The following is a 27,099-nucleotide window of genomic DNA, read 5'->3' as shown; positions in this document are numbered from 1 at the left end:
GTGCATCGAACCGCCTTTAAAAGACGCAAACTGGCCGAAGCCCCCTCGGCAGGATTCACGGGGTTGTTCACACCGACGTCTTCGATCTGGTCACTTTCGCAATACCTTACCGAATTCACCAAAGGCTACAAAGTCGGCGTGACTAATTACGTGGGACTAAAAGCTATTTCGTAATGCAGGTGTTACCGCATCGTTATGTCTCAACTGCATTTTTTTTCATTCGTCTTCATTCTTCCTTTATCTTCCATGCATCGATATAAAGAAATTCAAAGCTAACGATAATAAAAGTGATATATATATATATATATATATATATTTTTTTTTTTTTTTTTTTTTTTTTTTTTTTAACAGAGATCTATAAGAATATAGACAGAAAGAGAATTTATTTATATCAAAAGATATAATTTTCACACGATTTACAACGCGTGTAAATGTACTCACAAATACATAGCGTTACAAATAAAAATAGTATATAAAATGTTGTGTTATACAATATATAATATTTAATACAATTATATCAATATACTTTTTATGTTTCATTTTATGATTGTGAGATTCATATTTGTCTTATAACGGATATTAAATAATTTGGTAAAAATTATAAATGAAGAGATCGTGTTCCAATTTAGGAATGTTTAACTTTCGGTATAGGCTCGTCGATGAGGAGCCGTCTTTTCGGCGACCACGAAGGCGGTCTGGGCAATTTAGGTGGTACCGAGCTCGATTGTTTGCGATCTCTACCTTTGCTGGGAGTCGGAGATCGTTTCCGTTGCCGTCGTCGTCCCTTACTTGCATTCGATCTGCCGGTTGTCTTTTTCTTGCTGCTCCTCTCTCTCTTCCGTGGCTTTGTATTCCTTCTGGTGACATTGCCTCTCGAACTTGTAGTTGAAAAAAAGTCAGGATTATACCTGTCAAAATAATATATGTATGTATGAAATACTGGAAAGTGAAGATAAATCATTAGAATAATAAACTTCTATAGATATTAAGATATCTGTTAAACAAAATGCCTATTTGTAATAATTTACGTACAACAAGAATTTTAGTAATGCGTTTACAACGACACTTTATACATTATTTTCCTTAAATTATTTTTTTTTAATAATTTCTAATCATTTTTAGTGTAAGTCATAATGATACAATATTTTTTTGCAACATTAGAAAATGTAGCTTATTAAAATAAATAAAAACTGTTGAGAATTTATCAAGAGGGAAGTTATTGAAAAAGAGTTCCTTTCGCAGACGCAGTTATCTAAGTTTTGCCCGGAGATTTTTCTCAAGAATCTTAAGTGTGTTATTTGCTAAAAGAGCTTTCCGAGGAAAAGGCACCTGAATTTGTTTCTCTTCTTAGCGAGTATACCGAAGTCCAGACCGCGACGCAAAGCAACGGCGACGTCTCTCCGAAGAGTTTTACTGACCGCAATGTCATATTTGTCACTGATGTGCGTCAGTATCTCATTCTTGGAAAAGCCATCGGGTGGCTGCTCAGTACGGAGCAGGTCGTAAACGAGGGTGGATCGGCGTACCATTATTTTTGATTTGTTACGAAAATTATTACGAGATATTCGTTGTTACTGGACGTATCATTCATAATGCCAACAAATGTGAAATGCCAAAGCTCGCTGAAGTTTGACGTATCTATCACAAGTGGCAAGCTTCGTATATATCCACATACACACACACAGAAAGTACGACTATGCTAAAAAATTTTTTAATTTAACCTGGACAGAGATCTGAATATAATTTTGTTGAACCATCAAAGTCAAATTGATTGCTAGAACGTCAAAAATTTTTTGCAGCGTCACTCATCATGCTTGCACTTCTTTTACAATTATTTTGATGGTCCGACAAAATTATTTTTTCCAGTCCTGTAGCTAAATTTTTAAATATTTCAACAAAACTGTTTCTTTTGTGCATATACGCGAAAAGCGCAATGTTATATAAAATAATATTTAAAATTATACAAACGACGTTTAATTTTCCGAGAGAACATTTCACCTTTCATTGTTCCATAATATTACGGTTGATCTTTGAAATTCTATGCTAAATTAAAAGACCTCACATTAAGCGTCGCATATCATTGGTGATGTATATATATATATATAATTGCTATTAATTATCATTACCATCTCGGTCGCGTACGTAATATCCAAGAGATGAGAGAATGTAACGATTTGCATACTCTTGCTAGTGAGCTTTTATATATAAATCGATATTCCCTTTCGTCGTAGCGCTCATCCCCAACATACTCACACATGTTTTATATTTAAAAAAATATATATATATATATATGTGTGTGTGTGTTTTTTCTATATACATATATTACACAACAAAAAGAGAGAGAGAGAGAGAGAGAGAGAGAGAGAGAGAAATAGAGAGAGAAACGTGTTCCAAAGCTCTGTTCCGATACTTGGAGCAACCCGCTGTTTGTCGAGAGGAATGCAGAGAGTTTAGAAGGAGCTCGGGGTTGGATGGCTGGACGACTTCGAGGGGTAATTCTAGGATAAGGGGGGAGTTGAGGCTTAAGTCGGAGCGGGAAAGAAGAGGCACGAGAGGAGAGATGGATGAAAACGAAGTGAAGCCTTGGTATCTAGAAAGAGGGAATCCGCCTGGATGGCCAACGATTCTGATTTCCGTCGGGAGTTTCGCCCTACACTGAGGCGAAGTAACCGAAGCGGAGCCGCCTTTAATCATTCGATTGCCAACGCTCCGAGATCCTGCTTCCTGCCGCGGTGGCGATGCCGATATCCCAGGATGCGGCGGGTTCCGACGCGCGCTCTGGCTGTTTGCTTATCATTTTGACGATTGGACGTCTCGAAAAACAAACGACGGATTAATTCGCGGCGTTTTGCCGTGAAAGCAGAGATCTCCCGTTATCAGTGAGCCAATTATCTACGGTACCTGGTGATTTCTACAGAGAGTATTCCAAATTAGTCGAATATAACTTCGAGTTACAGATTCTACAAGCTTAGTAAGAAGCTTAGTAGCGGTTTTTTTCCTATGTGTATTTTTACTTAACGAATAGTTAATATTATGATTAAGTGTATAATATAAATCGCAAATAAGACTAGATGTAAAGTGTGGAGAGAGAGAGAGGAGAGTGTTCTGAATGTGTACCACTTAACTTATTTTTTGTTATATTTTTTATTTGGTACTAATTTGTATGACAAACGTTAATTCAAGGTATCTATATTAATATAATGTTTAAATTTTTATTTAACCTTTTATCAATAATAAATTATTATAAACTGTTTTGCAAAAGATACTGCAAAAGATTCAATTTAAAAAACTCGATAAACTTGATAAAAATATCACTTAATATTATAGTTACATAAATTGATTAAAAATTAATATCAGTTACACTTGACTTTTAAAGTACGTAATGTTAGCACGCACAACAAGACGTAATCTGTTAAATTTTTCCTATATTATTCATTTCTCATTTATTTAATATTTTTATCATTAAACTTATCATTATCGTAAATCGGCAACTCTCCTCTACTCCTAATTGCAAATAATTATAAAAAACAATTATAAGATATAAAAACATTTTTCTGTGCCAAAGATCACTGTTTCCAATTTTCGTTCTTTAGTTCTGTCGACTGAATGTTACATAGCAGCATTGAGAACAAAAGGAAACGATGACCTTATTGTATTAACAGAACTAGTAAAATATATTTGCGCAGATTGTTAAATATTAGGTCTAAATTACTACTTTCCGTCCCGTTGAGTAGTCCGTGAAGTTTTCTGCATGGAACTGGAAGATCGAGGATTTCTCTCAATTTTTCCGAGAAGTTCTTTCCAAGAAAATTGGTGCGGAAACATCGACTCCTTTAAAAGAGTACTATAACTACACTCTATTTTCATAATTACGAACGCTGGCAGTGTCAAGCGAAGTAACTTGAATTTTTTAAAGCGTCTAGAAAATACTTTAGAGAATGTAAAATCAAAAAATTTGTAAAATATGTAGCTCAATTTTAATTTTTATTCCACATCATGCACATTATTGTTTCAATTACAAATCTCTCTATCATAAAAACTTATTTATCTAAGGGCCGATTGTTCAACTTCTTGGTAAACTTACTTATCAGATAAATATGTGTTTATTTATTTAGAAAAAAAATAAAAATAAACGCATGCTCACTGGTCCTTAAAAAATGTAATTATTACTTTTTGTTATTAAAAAAGAAAGGTCTTATATGCATAATACAAGTAAAAATAAGGCTCAGTTACAAAAGTAAACGCAATAAATTAATAATATATATTTATGTTTTGAGTATTTCATCTTGAATCGTTTTACATCAGTAATTGGCATGATGTGGAACTGCTTTGACATTCATTCAAAAGTATATTACAGACTAGGTCGGCGATAAAAATGCGACAACGATATTCGAGGAGTAACTCGATCCTTAAACGAACGGTTGGCTGCAAAACCCCGACGATTTGTCTTCCCTTTTCTTCTTCGCGGAGGGTGGGCCTCCCGGTTTCCCGGGTTCCTCCGCGCCTTTTTCCAATTGTGCCGCCCCCGTACCGTGCGCCCGGGTCCTCCAAGTCACGGCAAGTGGATTATTGACGGCACGAAACAATGGCGTAGCTTTGTTCGGTGCGCTCCCGCGCGTAATATGTGTTCGACGCACAGTGCACGTCTGTCCATCCGTCAGTTTTGTGCGTCACGAGTGGCACCGTTATAAGCCGAACGAGTGGTCCTTCGTATCGGGTCGAGTCAAGCACCGTACGATACATCTGGCTGTCTGATCGGTGTTTATTAAAAATCATACGGAACTATAATCGCCCGTACATCCGATCTACTGCGTTTAAAATACAGCCGTCAATCTCCACGGTACGGAGAATGCGAACTTGACGTCAAGAACGCAAGTATTGCGATAAATGCATACGGTGCGCGCACACACACACATACATCATACAAAATGAATTTTTATTAATAATCATTGCTGCCAATACTAACAACATTAAACTGTAAATTTTATTTAAAAATGTACGAAAAGAAATACTGAGAGAAAGAGAGAGAAAGTTGAAAATTGTAACTTGCAAAAATTCAGTAAAAAATTGTTTTTACTAAAGATTTAGTCTACATAAATCAACATAAAAAAGATATAAACCACAACCACGCACACTTAAAACAAATGGCGGGCGATAGTTTATCTAACAATTGCGATACGAGAAAATGAATACGTAAATGTCATAAACATAAAATAAAACAAAAAGCTAATCACGAATGACAAACGAGATATATCACTTCACTTTGGTGGAGCTATCCGACAAGAGGGCTAAAAATTCAGCAAGAAATGTCGCTTCCTTTCGAAGTATGGAAGAAACAAGTTTTATCTGCGACAATTTCATTGGTCTTTCTTGAAAGAGGCAGCACCAGCAGCCGGTTACTGCCTAGAAAGATGGGATAGCACAAAGCGAAACGGGAGACAGCCGGGATGAGCTAATTCTCTGACTACCCCTTCCCGAGTTTTAATTTCGATATGACAAATCCAGCCTTCGAGATAATCACAATATAACGCGATTTCATCTTTTACATGAATATTTTTCACGTGTCGAAAGAAAAATAATTTTTCCTTGTCAAAAATGTCAAAGCATTAAGGAAAGCTTTTTCTATTAATTTATATAGTTACCAGAAAATAATAAAAATTTATTTCTCCATTTATTGTAAGTAAAATTTACGGAGAAACTTGAATTTTGAAATTAATTAAAATTAAGATATCGAATATTAAGAGTTAGAAAATTACGAGAAAAAATGCTTGCTAAAAAAATTTCATTGAAATAGATTCCAAACTGATCGAAGAATTCCGTACAAAGTTCGTACAAATTTTGATTCACTCTGCATCCGCTGAAGTATTAATATTAGATGTGTACACAGTATATTACATAGCCTGCTTCTTTACTAAATTACAACGTGCGCGGAAATTGTGCGGCGTGTTTGCCGGGTGGTAAGGCGAATCGCAAGAAGTGCGCTCGGTCGTGAAGGAGAAATCTCTGTGACGATAAGGAGCCATGTGCCGCTGGGAATGCCGGGGGTTTGGCCATGGTGAATTTTGCCATGGAGGTCGTGATCCAACGTGCAAACAACCCTATGGGCAGAGATTTCGATTTTGGTATCCACTGATGTCGACTACCGTACGTCCCCCGAGGCGCAAAAGCACTGCTCACCATCGAAATAAAGTCCCGAGGTATGATGCTCAAAACAACATGCCGCAGTTGCTTTCATAACGGTGTTTTCGGCTATAGTTTACGTTTTCGCCGAAATTATTGTATATTTTTCTAAAACGGTTACATAACAACAAATATCATTCTGCAGTCGATATAACAGTTCTTTCGATATTTTTATTTTTTAAATAAAAATATTGATGAAAGCCATATCGCTAATGTACTTCAGGAAGAAATTTAAATATCGAATTCTTTTTAACAAGTAGAACAAAATAATATAACAATAACAAGCACTAGTGCAATCTTGTATGGCAATAATGTTAATGTAACACTGCAATATTACTACGACTCCATTCCGTCAACTAATATCTGACGATTTAATTAACTAACTTCGCGTTCTCCTTCGACGCGTCATCACTTTATCTCCACTTCAGCCCGGCGAAGTCTACGAAACGCATCTTCGAGCGACCGCGTAACACAGGGAAGAAGTAAAACATCGTCTTACGGCGGTGCGAGGAAGTGACGCAGACGAATTTCGAATTAACGTGCTGGATGTTTGAGCACCGTACCAGGAACCTCTCCAGGGGTTGCAAAAGTGAGGGGGTGGCCTGACAGTGGCTGGTGGCTCGGAGGGATTCAATATAATCGCGCAATAAAATTCACTTACAAGCTATAGCCGCGCGCAGGGTTCCCCGTCACCCTCCCATATCCCGGCTCCACTCCACGCTCCTCTGTCCCTACAACCCCGAAAAGCGGAGCTTTATCCCGCATCGCAGCAAAGCGCCATGAAATATTGCTGTTGAGTTCCCAACCGAAATTTACGTCCGCTCCGCGCGTTCGTGAGAGGGTTGATCAGAATGTAGGTTTATAACGTGCTCACTTCCAACAATTTTTGTGCTTCGGTTTATTAGAGCTTGTATAGATCAGCGTACTGCAGTGAAAATGATGCATTTTAGGGATTAATTTGATAAGTGTATGAAAGATATTTTTAGTAAGAAAATTATTTAAATTAATTTAAATCGAGAGACGTGTTAAATTTCATTTAACATTTTGCTTTATCCTATTACAAGAGATATAACTAGCTGTACATTTCACATCTTGTAGCTGCTGTATAGTGTATCTCAATGATAACTTAAAAAATCTTTACTATAAATTAATTTAAAGAAACTTAACTAAATATCACAACACAAAAGTTGACTTTTTACGGGCAATTTTTTTATATAACTTTATGTTATTAATAACATAATTAAATACGCCATATAATTAACTTCTAATCTAGATTTCTATATGCATTATTAATATGTTAGGGCTCCAAGTTATCTGATATGTCTATTTTAAATTTAAATCAACGAAATCTTACTGATTTGCAGTGCTGTACTTATAACTGTGATCATCATTCGCAGTCTTTCAAATCCCAATTAAGAAGGAAATGTGTTAAATGGAATCAGTGTACTGTCACTGAAAAAGTGCATATCACTAATTAATACATTTATAAGTATAGCATTGAAATCAAACTATTCAGTAAACAAAACATTGTGTTGATGTCGATCTAGTAGAGAACAGAATACGCCAGGCTTGAAAGGAGGCTCTCGCGGAAGACAATCGGTACAAAAGACGCGGCGGCGATTATTCACAGCGCAGCTTCAGTGTCTTCCATTAAATCGCGTGCTCTCGGCACGACGACCATGCGCATCAGATATATACGTGCTGGCCGATGAATACCGACTGTTTGCATAGGTCCGAGGTGTACGCCGACATATGTACAGGGATACGAGAACGACGCCGACGACGAGTCCGGGTTAGAACCCGAATCGTCCGGGGAGCAAAAGGGAGGCAGAACGCCACGACGGGCCCCTGTGTACACTCAGCTGCCGGTGGGTTTTTGCGCGAGATTGGGTCCCCCCCCCCTCTCATCCACGAATCCTAATGTTAAGAACTCCGGGTCTGTGTGCCGGGTGATAATGCAGTCGTATGCCTTTCGGAAAACGCACACAATTGGATTTTTCTCGAAAATATCCGGTATATTAATAGCTCGGACTCAATAAAACAGGAATTAACTCAAACACACGAAACAATAAAAAATTGTAGCCATATTAAATATAAGGAAAGAAAATTTTGGATGTGTGATTCCATTTTTAACATTTAGGAAATTTGTGTCGATTGTTTACTAATTTATTTCCTCCTTGTTAGAACAGAAATTTTGGCACACACAATTGTAAATTTTATTCAAATATATATTAGACGTCGTAAGCATCATTTTTTTAAAACAATTCTCATTACAACAGTCTGTATTTTACTTTTGAGGTATTTTAGTTTTTATTAATATTTTTATTTATGTTTCACGAATTTTTATAAATTGTGTCGTAAATTGAAATATAATAAAAAATTTAACATAAAGAAAAATGCAGGAAAATATTTACGTGCAATGACATAAGAATATGAAAGGTAAAGAAAATATATAAATTTTAATTTTGCTGAAAAAATAAAGATTAAAATTCTCCATAAATATTATAAATTTTTTTGTCGTAAACACAGATTAAGAAAGAATTAGGGTAAGTTAGGGTATAATAACCATACGGAAAAGATGGCCAACGGCTATAATTTCTCCAATAATTGCTAAATAATTCTCGTAATTATTTTCAAATAATTAATATTTACTGTAGTTTATGTGCGTATACATTCTACTATTCGATTCATACTATTCGAAATAACGATATTGTGGATGTCATATTACGTTTTTACTTTTGACTGCCTGCAAAGTTTTTCACGTGTTCATTAGAAATTGCCACACTGTCGAATAAATTACAGTTGTGCTATCGCAATGAACATTACCCACGTAACAAAAGTATGTAAATTGTAATGTGTAATTATATTTTTTAATTCCTTTTCTGTTTTTTAAATAAATATTATTATTATCTTTCTCTCGTAGTTTGGGCAAGATAGCCCATGACATTTCGAGATAAGTGTTTATGTATATATTTTATTAAAGGAGACAAGAATTAAGTTGTGCACCCAATATTTTAATTTGCCATTATATATGTTTTTTTAGTAATGACAATGAGTTAAATTGATTCTAAACTTGTATGTGTGAACACTTAATATTAAAAATGTTTAAAAATAAAATTAAATATGTGATAATATGTGGCAATAAAATTACTAAATATATAAAATTATTAGTTTTTTTTATTATTCTATAAATGTACATAAAAAATATATAGCCGACTGTTCTATAATACTATGGCCATCTTTTCCCTAAAAGTTGTGAAAGATGGCCAATGTTCATATTTCAATATTTTGATAATAAAAAAGTTTTATTAAGTATTTTCTCTTTAATATTGATAGTTTTAAATACTTAAAGCTTCAGTAAAGTAATACTCGTATACCAAACGCTATTAAAAAAATAATAAAAATAAAAGTATGTCTTTGCATTAAAAAAAACTATGGCCATCTTACCCGAGTTCACCCTATTTAAAATATTTAATATATTAATATTGATTCTTCTAAATAAATAAATAAATATTAATTAATTTATTATCAAATTTAAAGTAATTATTTAACTAATTAACGTTTTACTGCTTCCTTTGAAATTTTCTGTCATTTGCCATATTTAATTTATGAAAAGATCGATTCTATGAAAATACTTTTTTTCTTGCATCTCACTCATAGTTGCATAAAATGTCAGAAGTCTCGGAAAGTGCAAAAACTCAGTATCAACGCATCAAGCAAATTATCAGATCTGTGTCAGTGATTCTTATCGGAAAAGGTAGCGCAAGTAAATTCCAAGAAGTGGATTCCAGAAAGCGAAGGCAAGCGTTTGCTTCATCGAGCGTAAATTTGCGACATAGCCTTCAAACATTACATAATTGCGAAAATTCGATGTCATCGCGAATTTTATTTTCCACGTGGACGTTTTGCGCACAGTACGAACTGAAATCATTTGAGTGAAGCTGTATTGCTATTTAGTATAAATCTTTAGTATAAATGCTTTTAGCATAAGTTAACGGTACTGTAAGTGCTTTAAAAATTAAAAATAAATTAAAAAAACGTTTTAAACAATATTGCATATACTAGAATGTTTATAATTTTAAATCTGATTATATGTAACGATAAATTATGAGTAACGTAAATTATAATATTAACGTGTATACGTAATTTACATAAAATAGTTTATACAAGTACGCAGTTCATTGGTACACAGCTATAATTTACTTCATTTAATTTAAAACGCTCACTCTAAAACGAGAGGATATTTCGCACAAAGGGAGACACAATTATTTTTCTAAACTATCGATCAAAATTCATATACATACTTCGCGGAGAGCTATGCTTCTTCTTTAAAGTTGCCGGCTAAATTCTCTCGCGGCATCCAGGGAAATGCGGCGTAATGCGCAAGCAGCCGTGACGGATTTATGGTAGCTGCAGGACTTTTACAGAGAGGAGAGCACAGGAAGCGTGCCCGGCGTGCATTTGGTCCTGCGAGAGGAGCTAAAATGGAAATTCTCGTCGCTGGTTGGCTAGGTCTGGCTCCGCCTTTCCCCGGGACGAACTACGTGTGTTACGCTCTACGTGGTGTTTAAGCAGATACGTATACCTACTAGCGGCATGTTACTGTCGCTGAGAATCGCGGGACCCTATTATAGCCGGGGGTTCCCCCTCCCATCCCCCCACTCCCCCTTTCTCCCGCGGCGTCGTCCTCTTCGCCGTTTTGGTAGCGCCCCCGGAATTCAGGTTTGCGTTATGGGTTTGCGTAGCGGTGTGTAATCCGCGTCTCGTAAGTTCGTAACGCCAGGATTACACGCGGCCGAGGACCCGAAACGAATCGGTATGTACCTATTCGCGGGACTTAATTCGAGCTTCGGCTGTGGCTCTACAACGGAGTCTAACGACTCTATCTTGAATCCACGGACCGCGAAAAATCTCGGACATCTATGGCTTTTAATCCTTCTATAAATTCAATAACGACTAACATATCAGAGTTGGCAAGAGACATAGAAATGAAAAAAAGTATTAAATACAATTAAAATTGAACGTTTAACGTATATACTTTTTTGTTTTCCAAGTCTTTATGACATACACAATTCATGACCATTATTAATTTTCATCACTTTTAAGAATAATGAAGTGATTTGCACCTTAATATATGTAGCAAATACTTGTTTAAAAAATTGTACATAAATATTATAATTAATTACAATAGTTGACAAGATTTTATGCAAATGCATACACTGAAATAAGAGTCTCGTTGTATTAATTGGAAATTTTAATTCAACCAGTATGTCTGTTTAAAAACGGACGAATCAGATCTTGTAAAAATGATTGAATATAACAAAATCTATCAAACATTCTAATAATAAAATCTTATTTTAATAACCAGAAATTCTGCTTAATTTCACATAAACGCATCAATCACATATGTTCTATTGAAAATCAAACCATTTTTCTCAGTGTATGAAAAATAATTTTCAACGCTGAGTTCAGATCTACTATCAAAATAGTTCAGATTCTAATTTTTAGATATAAGAAGACATATTTTTCTAATATATAAAAATTTTATTGACTTTGGAGAACAAGTCAGAGATATTAAACTTTTAATTTAATTTTAATTTATTCAGAGTAAAAAAATACTTTTATTAAGTTTACGGTCAAAATCTAATGTAAACGAAATCCAGTTTACTGTTCGATTTGTTACTTCCCGTAGGGATTAACGTAGCTCGCACATTACTTACGCATCATGAGTTAAAAATGCGCTTGACTTAAATTACGTCGCGTCGCAATTTTGAAATCACAATTTTCCAAGCCATCAGACGATAACTTTTCGCACGATACATATAACATCACGCGATTATTTTTATCAAATGTATTTACGAACGCGACTGCAATAGGTTTCATTTTATATACACATCCCGCTTAAATATTTGTACACATTCATTTTTCTGCAAGTAATTTACTCACGTGATTGGTTCATGCCGTCGGTGTTATTCGCCACGATTATCGCGGCGCGATAGTTATATTTTTCCCATATTATTTTTCTGGAAAAATGTAAATGTTGGAAATAACAAAATAAATTCGCCTCGTGGACAATACCGGGGGAAAAAATCGTCCGGGAGAGAGCGAAGATTCGATGCTAATAACGTCGAAAACCGCAAACGAATGCAAGCGGAAAGCGACGAAGCGGGTGAGGGGGTAGGGGAGAGTTAAAAGGACAATTCATTTTGACATCGATACCGCCGCTATTTTTCTCTTTTTTTACGGAGTCAAAATAATGCGACTCTGATCGCCACGGTGTGCTCAATGAAACGACACAATATTTGAACCACCCCGTCAGCGAGCGCGCGCGCGCGCGCGTCCCGTCCCCGACCCCCTGCAGGCTACGCTCCTCCATTGCTAGACAAATATGCTTCGAGTCAACATTCACAGTACCAAATACAGCTACGTCTGATTGTGTTCTCTGCCGGGACGGGGGTGAAAGAAAGACAGACGCCCCGTCGTGTGCTCGCGCGGCATTATGCTCGTCCGCCGCGCGTCGTCGAATCCGCGACAACGACGGATGTCTCAGCTCAAAGAGTGTGTGTAATGAGAATTAGAGGCGACGAGATTCCCGTCCAAATTAAGAGATAAAATTAAATGTTAATTTTCTAAATTATTTTTCAATTTTTTATATTTATTAGAGCTTTTTAATACTTCGTACTTGCAATAATTGTAATTTCCTCTGGTACAACAAACTGTTGTATTTTCACGTCGTTGATTATTTATCTTAATATATAAATTTCAATTTTAACTTTTTAGAACAATTATTTGAACAAATAATATTTTGTCTTATTTACAGATAATTATTTAGCTTCCTTTTCTCTCTCCACATGAGAATAATGTATAAAATAATTTTATATACAGACCATTTAAATCCGAAGCTATTAATCAATAAATTAATATAAAAAATCAAATTTTGCCTTTAAAATCTCTAAAAATCCATCATTATATTTATATATTTCTTTATTCCAATTATTTGAAAAATGATTCGTGAACATAATTGATAATCCTCAGGAAAAAAAAAACTAATAAAAACGACCAATAACAATTTGTTTAAAAAAAAAGTAAATATCACTAATTTGATTCAATCAACAATATGATAATTCTTGCTCCGATGACAAGATCGTTTCGCTGGAACGCCGTAAAAGCCAAACAGAAAACGGCCCCGCCGGTCGTTTCGGAAATTAAGTTCCTTCGCCTTTGGCGCCCGAGTCCACGGGGATCTAATTATCAGTTTGGGAACTTTCGAAATTAATAAAACTTCGTCTGTGCTCCGTTCTACCCACCCTGCCCTTAGACGCTCCTGTTATATTACTCTTGGAAGTAAAACCGACATCCTTAGAGCGGAGGGTTCAAGGAAGAAACCGTAGAGAACGACGGAAGAAGATTGGCGAAGGGGCTGCTCCGGAGGGAAGGATGAACGTAAAGGGTAGGTTAAAGGGACGGCTGGAAATTTCACGGGAGTTAGTGGGGATCCTTTTGACTGAAAGGGGAGGATCCGCGAAGAACGTGAAAAAGAGGAGCAGGCAGATTCAGAATTTACCAGTCTAATGCGACTCTCCCCATGAATCTCTTTGGAAAAGAAGTTTTCGAGGTGTGCTTGCATCAGAATTATGGAATCTTGTTATTTGCTATACTACATCCCAGTCAAGATGGTAAAATACTTTTGGACTCGGGCCACTTTAAAAAATGTATGTATATCAAAGTAGCCATTATGTATTCTAAAAATTATCATATTAAGTGAGTTTAATATTATCGAAAGCCTGCCTGCGTTATTGAAAATTCTATTTAAAGAGAAAACTACATTATAAATAAACAAAGCTTTTTCTTTAATAATTTTGGGAAACAAAACTAAATTGTACTATCAATTTACGAGTAAAATAAATCTTGATATAAAGAAATAACTTTAAGAATGTTTTAATTCTATAAAATCAGTTAAAAGTTACCGAAATGTAAGAATTGCGCGCTTTTTGGATTTTTTTTACTCAGTAGCACAAAATTTTGATAAATAAATATCTAAATTTTAAAACTCTGAAACCCACAATAATAAAAAATTTAACTTATAACGGTTTATCCAGCGAAAACGCTTCTATTTTGCAGTTTTAGATACATAATTTTTAAATAAATCAATGAATTTAAGTAAATTTTTGCACGAATATTTAGTTTTATTAGTGTATATAAAATTTTTAATTTATAATGCTATGTTCATTAAATTTGCAAATAAGTATTATAATACGGGATTATACGTAAAAATTAAAAGCAAACAAAAAATCAAATAATGTTTAAATCAATAAAATAATCATGCTCAAATTTTTTACAGATAATTAAATGTGATAATGGAACAATCTATAAAATTTTTTAATATTTTATATATATATATTATATATAAAATTTTTTAATATATTATATATATATATATATATATATATATATATATATATATATATAATTTCTCTAAAGAAAGATTATTTACCACATTTTGTGAATAATTCGGCTTTAGAGAGCTGGCAAGTCAAAGGTACAACGAATATAGAAATCGACTTACAACCGTTTTGTTAGAAAGATCTGTGAAGACGCTCGGTAAAACCACCCTCTTCCGAAAATCGTTCATTGACGCTTAGGTGTGAGATTCGCGTCTCTCTTTTCGAAATGTTTCGAGTGATCGAAAAACGAAGTAACGCCTCTGTAGCGATGACGTCGAGGGTCCTCAACCCGCCACGTGGGACGTCCGCCTCCTTCCGTTCTTCACTGCACTCTAGGTCACGCACAACGCGCGCATACACGACCCGCCGGAGTTCGGCACTCGAGAGCCCTGGAAGTAATTCGGTGTCACGCCAAGCTGCGGTTTTACATCGAAACTGGAGTGTCCCATTGATACACTTCGGCCGTCATTATGCCGCGCGACGAGCGTTCCTGCATCTTCCGCCGTTGCACGCAATTCCACGTACTTTGCAATATTAATACTACTCCTGCACCCGTGTATTACCTACCACACATCTCGTATATCGTAATTTTGTAAAAACGACGAATATTTTAATTTAATTACGGCTTGTATGTATGCGCGATGGATATGTATATGTGCACGTAACAATACGTAACTTTATAATAATCGGAAAATCTAATGTAAATAAATGTACCTAACTGTTTTATTTTCTGATATAATGAAAAAAATTGCATTTATACGTTTAAAAAAATGACTGACAGTATTCAACATGCCGTAAAGTTTCCGGCATTGATATCAATCTCATATTAATTAGCGACGGTAAGAGTTGTTGAATTTAATAAAAATATACAAATATAAAATACGTTTAAAATAAAAAACGATGCGTAATATTTTTGCTATAACTTGCAGCTCTCTTTTACCTCAGAAATCTTGCAGAAACCATATCAAATTATTTATATGCGTTTAATAATCAATCGTTTATCGGTCATATATCCATGCCAGAACGCCTACATCTGGGTATCTATATCGTGCTGAGGGAAACCGACGACAAATCGTTATTCAAATCCTCGGATAAATTGGGGGTAAACCGAGCAATATGTAGCGTTTAGCTGGCATTATTCGTGACCCTTGATCGGCATCGGGGGTACCGACGCCGAGGATGGAATAACCAACTTACCCTCCTCTACGGGATGTCTCGTTCTCTTTCTCACCACAATGATTCGGTACCGAAGCGAGTACAATGAGAGATACAACGGGGTATGAAGCACCCTACGTCGTCGGTGTGCATTTAACGCGTTCGTCCATCACCCCGCCCTCCGCCACCCTCCGTTTCGTCCCCTCTTCCACGACGGTACCATTTCCAGGAGGGGTGCTAAGCCTCGCTGTCGCTCAGGATTACCGGCTCTGATTTGCTCGTCGAATATCGTGGCGAGTTCGCGTTGCCTCTGCCAACCGAGACCCCCGAAACCGCTGCGGCCCCCGGGGACAGCACGCGACCCGTCTCGAAGACCGCCAATCTGGACGATTGTTTTCCCGCGGACAGGCAATCGTGATAGGCGTTTTTTTTTCATTCGCTTGGTACGATCTTCATTGCCAGGGGATTGAACTTTGTTTCGAGGGAAGTGAGCGAATAAAGAAGATAAAACTCAATAACAACCGGTAGAACGGTTGACGGGTATCTCTAGAATGTGATTACTCATTTCTAATGTTAGCACTATAACTTTTCATTCTTCAATCAGATTCGATCTTTTCACAATTTATTAACAATTTATTTTTGTATTCTATTTTGTACAATTTAATTTGTTTACAATTACCTATTTTTTAATAATAATTGAGCGAACACCTAAATCGTTGTCGCGAAATTATCACAGCCAATTCATTTCGAAACTCCAGAAGTTGTCAACAACATTTACACATTTTTGAAAAGACATCTTCAGCTAGGCCCTCTAGCTCGATCTTTCTTTCCCTCTCACACGATTTACGATAGCCGGGAAAAAGGCGCACCGGAAAAATGCGAGGAAAAGAAGGAAAAAGAACGTCGTACGTCGTTCCGTAAAAGGTAAGAGCTAGTCGGTGAAAATAGTCGGTGGAGAATCCGAGAGCAAAGAGGAAATTAAAATTCATGAACGCTTCGAGCGGCGTCGAATTAAAATTCATGGCGGAATTATCGCCGGCCCCTCGAAAACAAAGGCGTGCGCGCGCGAGTCGGGTTAGATACGCGTACTCGCGAGTCATTCACGGAGAGAGAGAGCTTCGCGGTCGCGAACTGACTTTCTTTCCATTGGCTCCGTCCGCTCATGGCTTCCCATACGTGCGGGAAGCTTATGTAATAAAACCTTTTATGTCCCGCATCTAACTTTCGTTTTACCTTTGGTCTGCTTTTCTTGTCGTTCTCCTACATCCTAGTGTCTTATCATTTCGAAAATCCTCTCTTCGCCCACTCGGTCCGTGAACAACGACTTGGCTTGATCCTTGAATGACCTACCAGACGAGAATTGTGCTGTCTTGCGCATGAGAACACGAGGCTCTCTGGTCCAGAGGCCACTTCATTACCATCCGAAAACCGGTTAGCTCGATCTATGCCGTGGCCTACGGTACCTCGCTACTGCTATCGCCAAGGAACAGCTCAAAGTGCTTCCGTCTGTCGTGTTCACCATTAATTAAGTGCCATTGCTTAACTTACTATTGTCTTTAGGTTACCTTTTCACATGGATTCATATTGAATAAAACATTCTTCGTATAAAAATTATACAAATAGTTATTAAAATCATTCTTTTATCAAGATAAAAGTCCTGAAACGTTCCAATTAGTGGAGAGACTTTATGTGCCGCTTTTATGTAATTTTTACTGGAGAAGAATAATTCTTCATACATACCTAAAATAAATCTAGATAAATTTTTACACTTGCAATTAAAGTACCTCAATCTTTTTTAAACCTTATTTAATTAAACTAATATCATTATGGATATTCTACACGTGGCCAGTCTTTCTTGAGCTTTTTTAACGCTAAAAGCACTGAGTAATCATTACTGACCGCTTGTATTTTTTAAATTAATATTTTTGTGTAAAAGATATGATTCTGAAATTTTCTTACTTTTCATAAAATTATTTCCATTATTCTAATAAAATATTTGATTTTTCCTCACTTTCTTTATTTTCATAATAATTTATTCGCGCTGGTTCTTTCAGGGGGTAAAAAGTGTTGGTACTTCTTCTAATATTAAGGCTATCTCTTTCGCGACTGACGGAAGAGAGCACTTTTCATTTTCTGTAATTGCAACCGCGTTATAATTAAGGGAGTATATATCCCTCGCCAATTATATTACTGTAAAACAGCGTGAACTGCTTTCGAGGACCGATGAGACCGGAACTCGTGCACTCGAGGTATTCGTGAAATCTCGCAGACAGGTACGAGATGGGAGGCCATGAGAGGTCGAGTGTCGTTCAACGAAGAGAACGGCGTTACTCTCCGCCTCTTTTTCTCCGTACGTGCCCGGCGTTGGATCTTAGATAAATAATAAATATTGGCGGAATCTCGAGTAAAATAATCATCGCTATCTCGAGATGGTTCATGTACCTACTAGAATCTGATACGTCCGCGCATACAAGAAAATAGATCTGTGTAAACTCGCGGTTGACACGTACGTGTTGTCTTATTTATCATTATACAACTACAAGAGTGTGCTCATTTGATGAATTAGTTTCGCTACATTTGCAGAAGGCCAGGCGGCGCATAAAGTCAATTATCATATGTGTATAAAACGAAAATAATGTCTACTGTTACAGAAAAATTAAATACGTCAAAGCAGACAAATAATCTTCATAAATAAACTTATTATACCTATGATACTACTATACATATAAGATTTTACCTTACAAGATATAATGATAGGCGTTAAAATGCTATATAGAAATATATACGATAAAAATTACTTCAGAATCGGCAAGCGTTATTTTAGAGGATGATTTTACGAGAATAAAAGCGTTACGAGAGTCTCGCGAGGCGAAGACACCTTTCGAGGATTAAAACGAGGCGACGACGATCGAATGAATACAGCGCGTCCGAGTTTTTAGCCAGTCTGCCATACGATTTTACTCCGTCTTGGCGAGGACTGCGTGGTTCTCTCCTTGTTAGCACTTAATTAACTTACCACCGGCCTGACCAGTCTCCGGAGATGAGACGAGAAATTTCCTCTCGCTCGTACTCCTCGTCACTCGAGTGACGAGCCTCGAAAAAAAACATCCTACGCACACGGCGCAGCATCAATAAAACGCAGTACCGAGTCGCGCTTTTCCAGGAATGCCAGAGAAATATTAATGAAATATTAATGTCGACACTTCGCGCCATTAGTGCCGACGCGAAAAATAGAGGAAAAAAAAGACACGTGCATGGTATCGTCGAACAGAGTAGAATTGTGGGTCTTTGCGTACTAGAATGCGAGATAAAAATATTCCGAAGAATAGTAAATGACGTAGTTGGTGCAGGTATTTTGAAGGTGACGCGATAATGAAATAGTTAAATGGATTTGTTAGTATAGTACTCATCTTCGTCCCGCAATCTAATCGCGTTCGGTGTAATAAAAAAGAAAGATGGAAATTATTCGCGCGAAACCTCTCTTCCCATTTATTTTCGTCTCGCTGTGTGTATATTTAAATAAATTCTGTTTCGATGGCTTCTTATTAATCTCATTTGATTGGCTACATGTAAACGCAGAATCAATAACTACCTCAATAATTAAATACGTCTCTTTCCGTGAAGCGCATATAACGGCGAATAGTGTAATGATTCACAGCGGCTCGTATGTATTATCAACAAATACATTGTTTTCGCAAGATATCACGCGTAATTAGCAATAAACAAAACGGCGCGTGTCAACAGCTTCGAAATTTTACTTATATAGACACTCGCCAGCTCTTTGTTGACAGGACGTACATACAGGCGTTCTTCATTCCCGACAAAACTGGAGGAATACGACTGTTGGCTGTGATAACATAAATCGGTGACGGCCATAACACCGCAAATACGGATTACATTTTGGCGCTAACAATGCCAGCCGAGCTAATTCGTATTTGTAATGCGTTACGATGCGTACTTGCACTAGCGTCACTATTTGTATCATTATAGCGCGCGATTTGCGAACATTAATATCACACGTAACTTGCACGCGACAACGTATTGCCCGATAGTACTGTAGCGGTAGCAGATTTTGTTTCGTTTGTATTGTCAACTAACGGCTACGTAAAACGGCCAAGAAATTTATAAAGTTCTTGATAACTGAGATGTTGCTAGTAGTCGCTTTCTATCTTCACGTAAAATAAAACTTTCATTCACAAAATAACTTTAAATTGCAGCTACAAAATTCGCAGCTGCTGAGAGGATCATTGCCCTCGCCCTTCTACTGAGAAAAAAATGTTGTTAATTTAATTAAATTTTTCAACTCAATTAAATTTCTTTAGTTTAAGTATTTATTCATTTAACTTAAATACATAAAATATTTGAATAATAAATCAAATCTTTATATTTGACTGAAGTTCATAAATATTTGAATTAAATAAACTTAATCAAGTTGTAGAATTTAATTAAATCAACAACTTATTTTTCTTAGGATATGATTTTAATAAACACTTTTAAATAATTAATGTTTATAACATTATTTTTTAATTATTATATTAAATTATATTTAATATAATAAATAGAAATATTAAATTGTATTAAATTATATTTAATTATAATATTAGTTTAATTTATATTAATTTATATTAATTATTTTATTACGATATATTAAATAACTGCAATATGTAAAGTAAAGAACAAAAATGTAAAACATAAGATTGTTAAAAAGAATCCGGCGATGCACGTCGATTTTATGGCATCGACGACGGTTTTGTAGATCTTGCGCGGCGCGAGACTAGATGTGAATTGATTTACCGTTTTCTCGGCTTTGAAATTAGCAGCGTGTCTTTATTTATCACTTCAGCTTTTTTTTCTCCTGCGTCGCTGAGATAGTCGACGATACATGGCGTACGCACACGATCCACGTGCAAACTAGCGTTCTCTCAACCTACATATTCATGCATAATCAAACGAACGTCGATGCGTCCGCGGGAAATTCAGCAAAAGTGACAAACAATAAGCCGCCTACGAGATAAGTTATTTAGAAAATGGACAAAATTATCGGCTTTATCTAAAATATTACTATCCCACTTTTCCTCAAAGGCATCTCATTTGCAGAAACATTCATATTTCTCGTTCAACAACTTTCAAGTTATTCTGAATATCAAGTACCAAAAACTGAAGAGAAGAAGATCAACGACTACCACAGAAACCCTTTTCCTTGTCGGTAAGACTATCCTGACAATTTCCCAGCATCGTGGACGAGAGGCTTGGATTTTGCATAAAAATCACGAGAGACAAGCATCAGAGAGTTAAAGGAGTTCGAGACGGCGCGAGACCTCGGTGGCGCAGCGCAGCCCGACTGTTCGCGCGATTCGTACGGAAGATCGAGATCGCTTATCCGGAGGTCGAGCATGTAATCTGGTTTTAGCAGACGCCCGCGAAACGCTTTGTATTAGCCCTGCACATATAGACACGTTCATTCCGCGCGACAGAAGTTTGACGACAAAATATTTGTCGTTCAAACAGCACCCGGGTCCTGGAAGTCCCCTATGCTACATTCAGCGCCGCGACGCGGATTTCGGCAAGTATCCCCCCCTTTGCCCCCCTTTCCTCATCACTCTCTCTCTCTCTCACTCTCTCCACAACGCGAATGACAACAATGCCGCGAAATTAAACGCAACGCCGCCGCCCCTGACTTGATACCCGGAGATTGAAACCGCGCGGCGATTTCACCAAAGTGTGAGCCCAGAGTGCTTGTACCTGACGATTGGCGTAAGGTTCTCAACAATTTGCCGAACATTTATAGAGCAGCCGTAAATTCGCAAACATATTCCGTACTTACTGAAACTCTTTTGCCAATTTAAAGATTCTTTCGCCAGAGAAATGTTAAGATGCAAATAATTTTTAGCAGCTTTTGCAAATGGATTTGTTGCAAATATAGTGTGGCATTATGTCGCACGCGAAAGGTAAACATCGAACCGGAATGTATTCGGAAAACGGCACCATAAAGAACTTGGGATATTCGTGACGGTATAGCGCAGGAGAGATTATTGTATGACGAGAAGTGTGTAAAACGTTGACGACACCAGACGACACAACTGCTTTTAATTTAAAGCGCGACATAGCATATCATTAACTGGCATTTAAGATAAAGCGCGCAGAAACGCCCGTCATTCTGAAACGCCTAATTCACATTCTACGTATACACTCGCGTCTTTCTCATTACCTCCGTTTTTCCGATGGAAAAATATTTTGTTCTCCACATGTTCTACCGTTATTCTTATTACCGATATTATTCTTATTGCCGATATTATTCTTTCGAAAATTATTATTAATCCATTCAAGTTTTCAATGAACACATAATTTTGATATTCCTTCTCTCAAACAATCTGTTCAAATCCATTTATGATTTTCCTCCTCTCGCCTTATCTTCGCGCCGTTTTAACTGTATATATATATATATATATATATATATATATATATATATATATATAGCTCGCTTCCAACGCTCAGATATTAACCCGTCACAAGATCGTTACGTAACGATCGTTACTTGAGATTATATTGGAGTCTTAACGTATCAAAATCGCGTTCTTTTTTTCCTTAAAAAAAATATATTTTGCACAATTACGTTCCTCTTTTCAACGGAAAAAAAAAAAAAAACAAATGCGTAGGACACACAGTAAAATTCCCTCAAGTCCTCACAATGGTCTAAAATAGCAAAACAGTCGATTTCGCCAGATAATATTTTCGACATAGCCTAATGGCGCGATGTTATTGCGAAAACGAAGATAACTCGCCGTCGCGCAATTGCGTAAGTGCGTCCTATCCGTACGCGGGCACGTGTCGTCGCGAGCAAATAGACGGTGTGCACTTACCGCTACCTTGGTACCACGTGTTAACCAGGCTAACCGAGATAATCACTCATTACGAGCGTTTAGCATGGCCGGGTACCGAGGTCTAGCGTCGCCGATCTTGGCACGGCTGGTTTTCCCATTGGTCGCCGGTAACGTGGAAGTAACGCGTACCGCAAACACGCGAACGGTCGTTCTGGTTAGTACCGCGATCTATTTCGTTCTTTCCTTTTTCGCGTCAAGGAGGAAATTGCATCTGCTCTTCCATCATGAATCCCCGTACATTCCATACGGAAGAGAATCAGTGAGATCAAAGTGGTACTACAAACTGTGACGATTTGCGGTAAAACGTTTCGTTTTGGTGAAAAAAAGAGGTATCAAAAATAATAATAATAATAATAATTAATAAAGTATTTAATACACATAAATTAACTTTCTTTTATTCGATAATGGTAATTTCAAGTCTGTCGTTTTGTGTTGCGGATATCTAATATCCTTGATACATAATTATTTTCAGTTTTTATTGTTTCTAACAATAGATCTAAACTTCAATATTAATATTTATATCTTTCTTAAAGATGACAAAATTAGAATTAAAACGTTTATCCCCATTTTTTATTTCTTTTAATATAATAAATTTGTATGCACACACGATTGTGTTGGCTCCTAGCGGTACTTTTAATTTCATTAAAACATTGTTATAATAAAATTATTAAATTAAAAATTCTAGATATATCAGCTATAATTTCTTCACAATTTGACAATTGCTGTTGGAACTTTAAGAAAAAATATTTTAAGTATCCTTGTTTCATTCAAACAAAACTAAAACTTGATTTAAAGACGATTAATGATTTATCAACGATCTAATTGGTGGCAATATTTCTTGCAGTATTGCTCAGCTATTACGTCAAATTTGTCCATGGATGTCTATCTATTTACTTAATACATGTAGAGATAGGGAATCGCATGCTATGTCTTGCCTAATTACTAATTACTAATTAACAGCGTGCTCACATGAATAAGCAAAGACCTATGAAATTAACGTAATTAAAATAATTAACGTTATCTTTTCTTACACCACTTAAAATTTACGAGGATCCACAAAGAAAGAATTATAAAAGAAATAATATACTTTATATACAAAAAAAGAGTATTCAATTTAAATAAATATTAACACTATTTAAATAACTATTTTATATCAAATTAGTAATATTCACTTCAAACAAGTAATTTTTGTTTGATGTAAATAAGTTATTCAAATAGTACTAATAACATATTTATTTGAATCAAATAATCTTCTATTAGTATATTATTTAGTCCTGAATTTTCATATCATTTTATTAAAAAGATGGAAATATCTTTTTAAACTATCGCGAATTTTGATTACACAAGTATTAAAGAAATTAAAAGGAATCTAATTTCGTAATCCTCGTTTTATTTATTTAAAACTTGCTTAGTCTTATAAGTAAAAGACTTATTACTCTGTCCTGATCTAAGCGTTTGAATATATCCCTTCAAAGGGATTTACAATAAAAAAAATAGACAAATACGATCTTCATACATTGATAAACATTTGCAAATCTGTATCAGTCAAACATCTAAACGCAACGCTCGGCCGCCACGTCGTTAAGCCCTATTGATCCGTTATTAATTGTTCGACGGGATTATCTACGGTGATCATTAACAACTCGTTAAATCTATCGCGTATTTCAATCGTATATTTGATGTCGTACTATCGATTTCGCGTAATCGCCTATCAAGCGCAAACGAACTTTAAAAATTAGGACGTAATGCTGGAAATTGCGAGACTACAGAGCAATCAGTCGAATTATCGTTCACTCTCGATTGAATCATCGGTGAATCGAGAGAAAGACGTGCTACTACATGATCGAAACAGCTAAACGAAGACTGTAAAATAATTGTTCCTTCTGTTGAAATATATTAGATAAAAAAAATTCAATTTTAAATAATTATATAGCGTAACTATCTGGTATATACGCCACACCTATCGAAAACTTAATTTATCAAGTACTATTTATGATGTTTAAGAGAAATAAACTGTACCAATAAAAACTTTGTTCTACTACTATAAAACTACTATATAATCTACTGCTACAAAACAATTAAAAATATTTATGTTTTTATATTTGAAAAAGTGCATCTATACTATGGTATAAATCTTAATTGCTAAAAATGCCGTATATTTTATAACGTAAGATGCAAGATGTAAGATGTAACATTGTGCATAATGATAGCTGCATATGGGTCTTTAAAATTTGGGGCAAATTTTTTATTAGTTCAAGAACGGCCATTACTTTGAACGATTCCACTGGAATTTTACACAAAGCATTCTTACATCATGATATATCCCAAACAGGTGGGATATATGTTAAATAAAAAGTAGAAAAGCACAGGTATTTTATTATATTCTATATTTTATTATTTGTCTATATTTATGTATCGTAAAATAATAATTAAGCCTTTTATATTCCCTACAATAATTATTTTATTTACTCATTCATAAACTTATGATTTTTGTAAATATTAACAAAAAATAAAGAAAGTATTTCTTAATCAATTTTTCAATGTAATATTACTTAATATATTAAAAGATTAAATTTAAAATTTCTGATAAAATTTTTTTTTAATGTTATCTATTTATTAAAAATATATTATTAAAAAATGTGTACTTCAGAAAGCTCTAAAGATACTAATGAGTTCAATCTATTTTTAGTCTACCTAGTTCTATTTTCGATCAAGTTATATTAATAATATTGTAATAGCAAATACACCATATTAATTGTCTTAACAATGAAAATTGATAACGTCAGTAAACATTGTGTTCTAAACCTAAAAGAGATCCATTTAAAACAATTTGTTAATAAATAATTACATAATAATGAACTTATATATTCGCAAATTGGAAAAGAAAGGATTATGATTATCATTGAGGTTTTCATAATTGACAGAATTATGATTAACGCTAATTCCGTCTATCTTTCTTGTCGAATGCAGAACTGACAATCACAGGCAGAACAAAAATCATGTGCCACATAGGCCAGACCCTGGGTCTCGAGTATCTCCAACATTGTGCGCGCGAACACGCGTGAGCCTGCTGTGGCGTACGTGGTCGCGTTCGCATATGGTCGCGGAAGGTCGAGTGACGTGATCCCCAGTCCCGGCTGCGCAAATATTGATCGAGGTGTCGCCGTGACGAAAAATTCCACCGAACGGGAATAAAATGTCCGCGACGTCGCGGAAGATGGCGCGGAGCGTGACTTTGGAACGAGGCCTGTGTCGCTTTGAAGTCGGCTTGAAGTAGGAACAAGCGCGAAAACGGTCGAAGTAATACTAAAATTATAATTGACGCATCGTGGGATGTGTCGGATAATTTTTTTTTTTTTTTTAATTTGAATAACGACGTTATCGCACATGTGTAATTCTAGAGAGCATTATTGACCGACCGCCTGATAAACTCTTCAATTTTATATACTTCCTCCTTTTAGTCCACATTAAGTAATAATGTCCACCATAAATATTTCTAAATATAAAAGTTTTAATTTGTCAGATCTTTTTGGTTACATCTTTTTATTGTTCACATCTATGTTTTATGGTTTTATTGTCCTGTTTATTGTATCAAAATTTAATTAGCTACTTTAGTTACATAATTCTGCAATTATAATTAATTTATAGTTGAAATGTACATTTTTATTTTTGACCTAAAAAAATTAAATCCAGCTTTATATATCACATTAACTATGTTTATATTTTGTGAGGTGTAATTTTATTTAAATGTTGAGTAAAATAAAAATCTTAATAACGTAATGACTCTTTTCTCTCTCTCTCTCTCTCTCTCTCTCTCGGGTTACATGCATGATAAAATATCCGATTGCGAATAGGGTCATTTTAACCCTCAAAATATGTCAAACAGTTAATGAAACGATAAACGATATTACGCTCTCATCACCTCTTATCATTAAGCGGACACACGTTTACATTTTTTAAATTTATTTTTAATTTTCCTCTTCATTTTTCTCTTCCTTTTTCCCTCTTTCTCTCTCTATATAAAAAACTCTAATTCATTTAAGCTTAAATAACTTTTTTATTTAATTTTTCAAACAATAATTATAATTAGAATGATAAAAAATAAAAACATAAACGTAATTAGTGTATTTTTTCTTAGATATTAGAATATTTAAAAAATATGTATTTTAAAAAATATTAAAAAAAGATTCCCTACAGTCGTATCTTCAAGAATTAATTTATTATACCTATACATTTTTATTCCGTCACTTTTGTCCATTCTTTTAAAATCAATCATACACACTCCAATTAATCTATCATTTCAATCTTCTACGTATCTTGATAGAGACATCTTATATAAACTTGCATATTGACATCGATTTTGGGACCGGAAGTAACACGTCTGATTGCCGTCACCCTCGTCCGGCAACTCAGTTTATCAGATCGTCTCTATTGTCCTA

The 27,099-nt window shown here is 35.5% G+C and overlaps 1 protein-coding gene across 2 annotated transcripts in view; it reads right to left on the bottom strand.

Annotated features, from left to right (window-relative positions):
* Window positions 1-357: 357 nt before the first annotated feature.
* LOC114254708 (pre-mRNA-splicing factor CWC22) overlaps window positions 358-27,099 on the bottom strand; it is a 31,956-nt gene continuing 5,214 nt past the window's right edge. The window contains exons 1-2 of one of the 2 annotated variants that reach the window (XM_036284169.1): window positions 1,330-5,658; window positions 358-908 (exon numbers count right to left, since the gene is read on the bottom strand). In XM_036284169.1, coding sequence (XP_036140062.1) covers window positions 626-908; window positions 1,330-1,529 — 483 coding nt within the window. In that variant the 5' untranslated portion in view covers window positions 1,530-5,658 and the 3' untranslated portion in view covers window positions 358-625. Of the gene's footprint in view, window positions 909-1,329; window positions 5,659-27,099 lie in introns of those variants that run through there. The other variant, XM_028191667.2, reaches the window with a different exon arrangement.

The sequence above is a fragment of the Monomorium pharaonis genome, chromosome 3 (assembly GCF_013373865.1).
Source record: "Monomorium pharaonis isolate MP-MQ-018 chromosome 3, ASM1337386v2, whole genome shotgun sequence".
In the NCBI taxonomy this organism is placed as follows: domain Eukaryota; kingdom Metazoa; phylum Arthropoda; class Insecta; order Hymenoptera; family Formicidae; genus Monomorium; species Monomorium pharaonis.
This window is presented reverse-complemented; position numbering and strand designations above follow the sequence as displayed.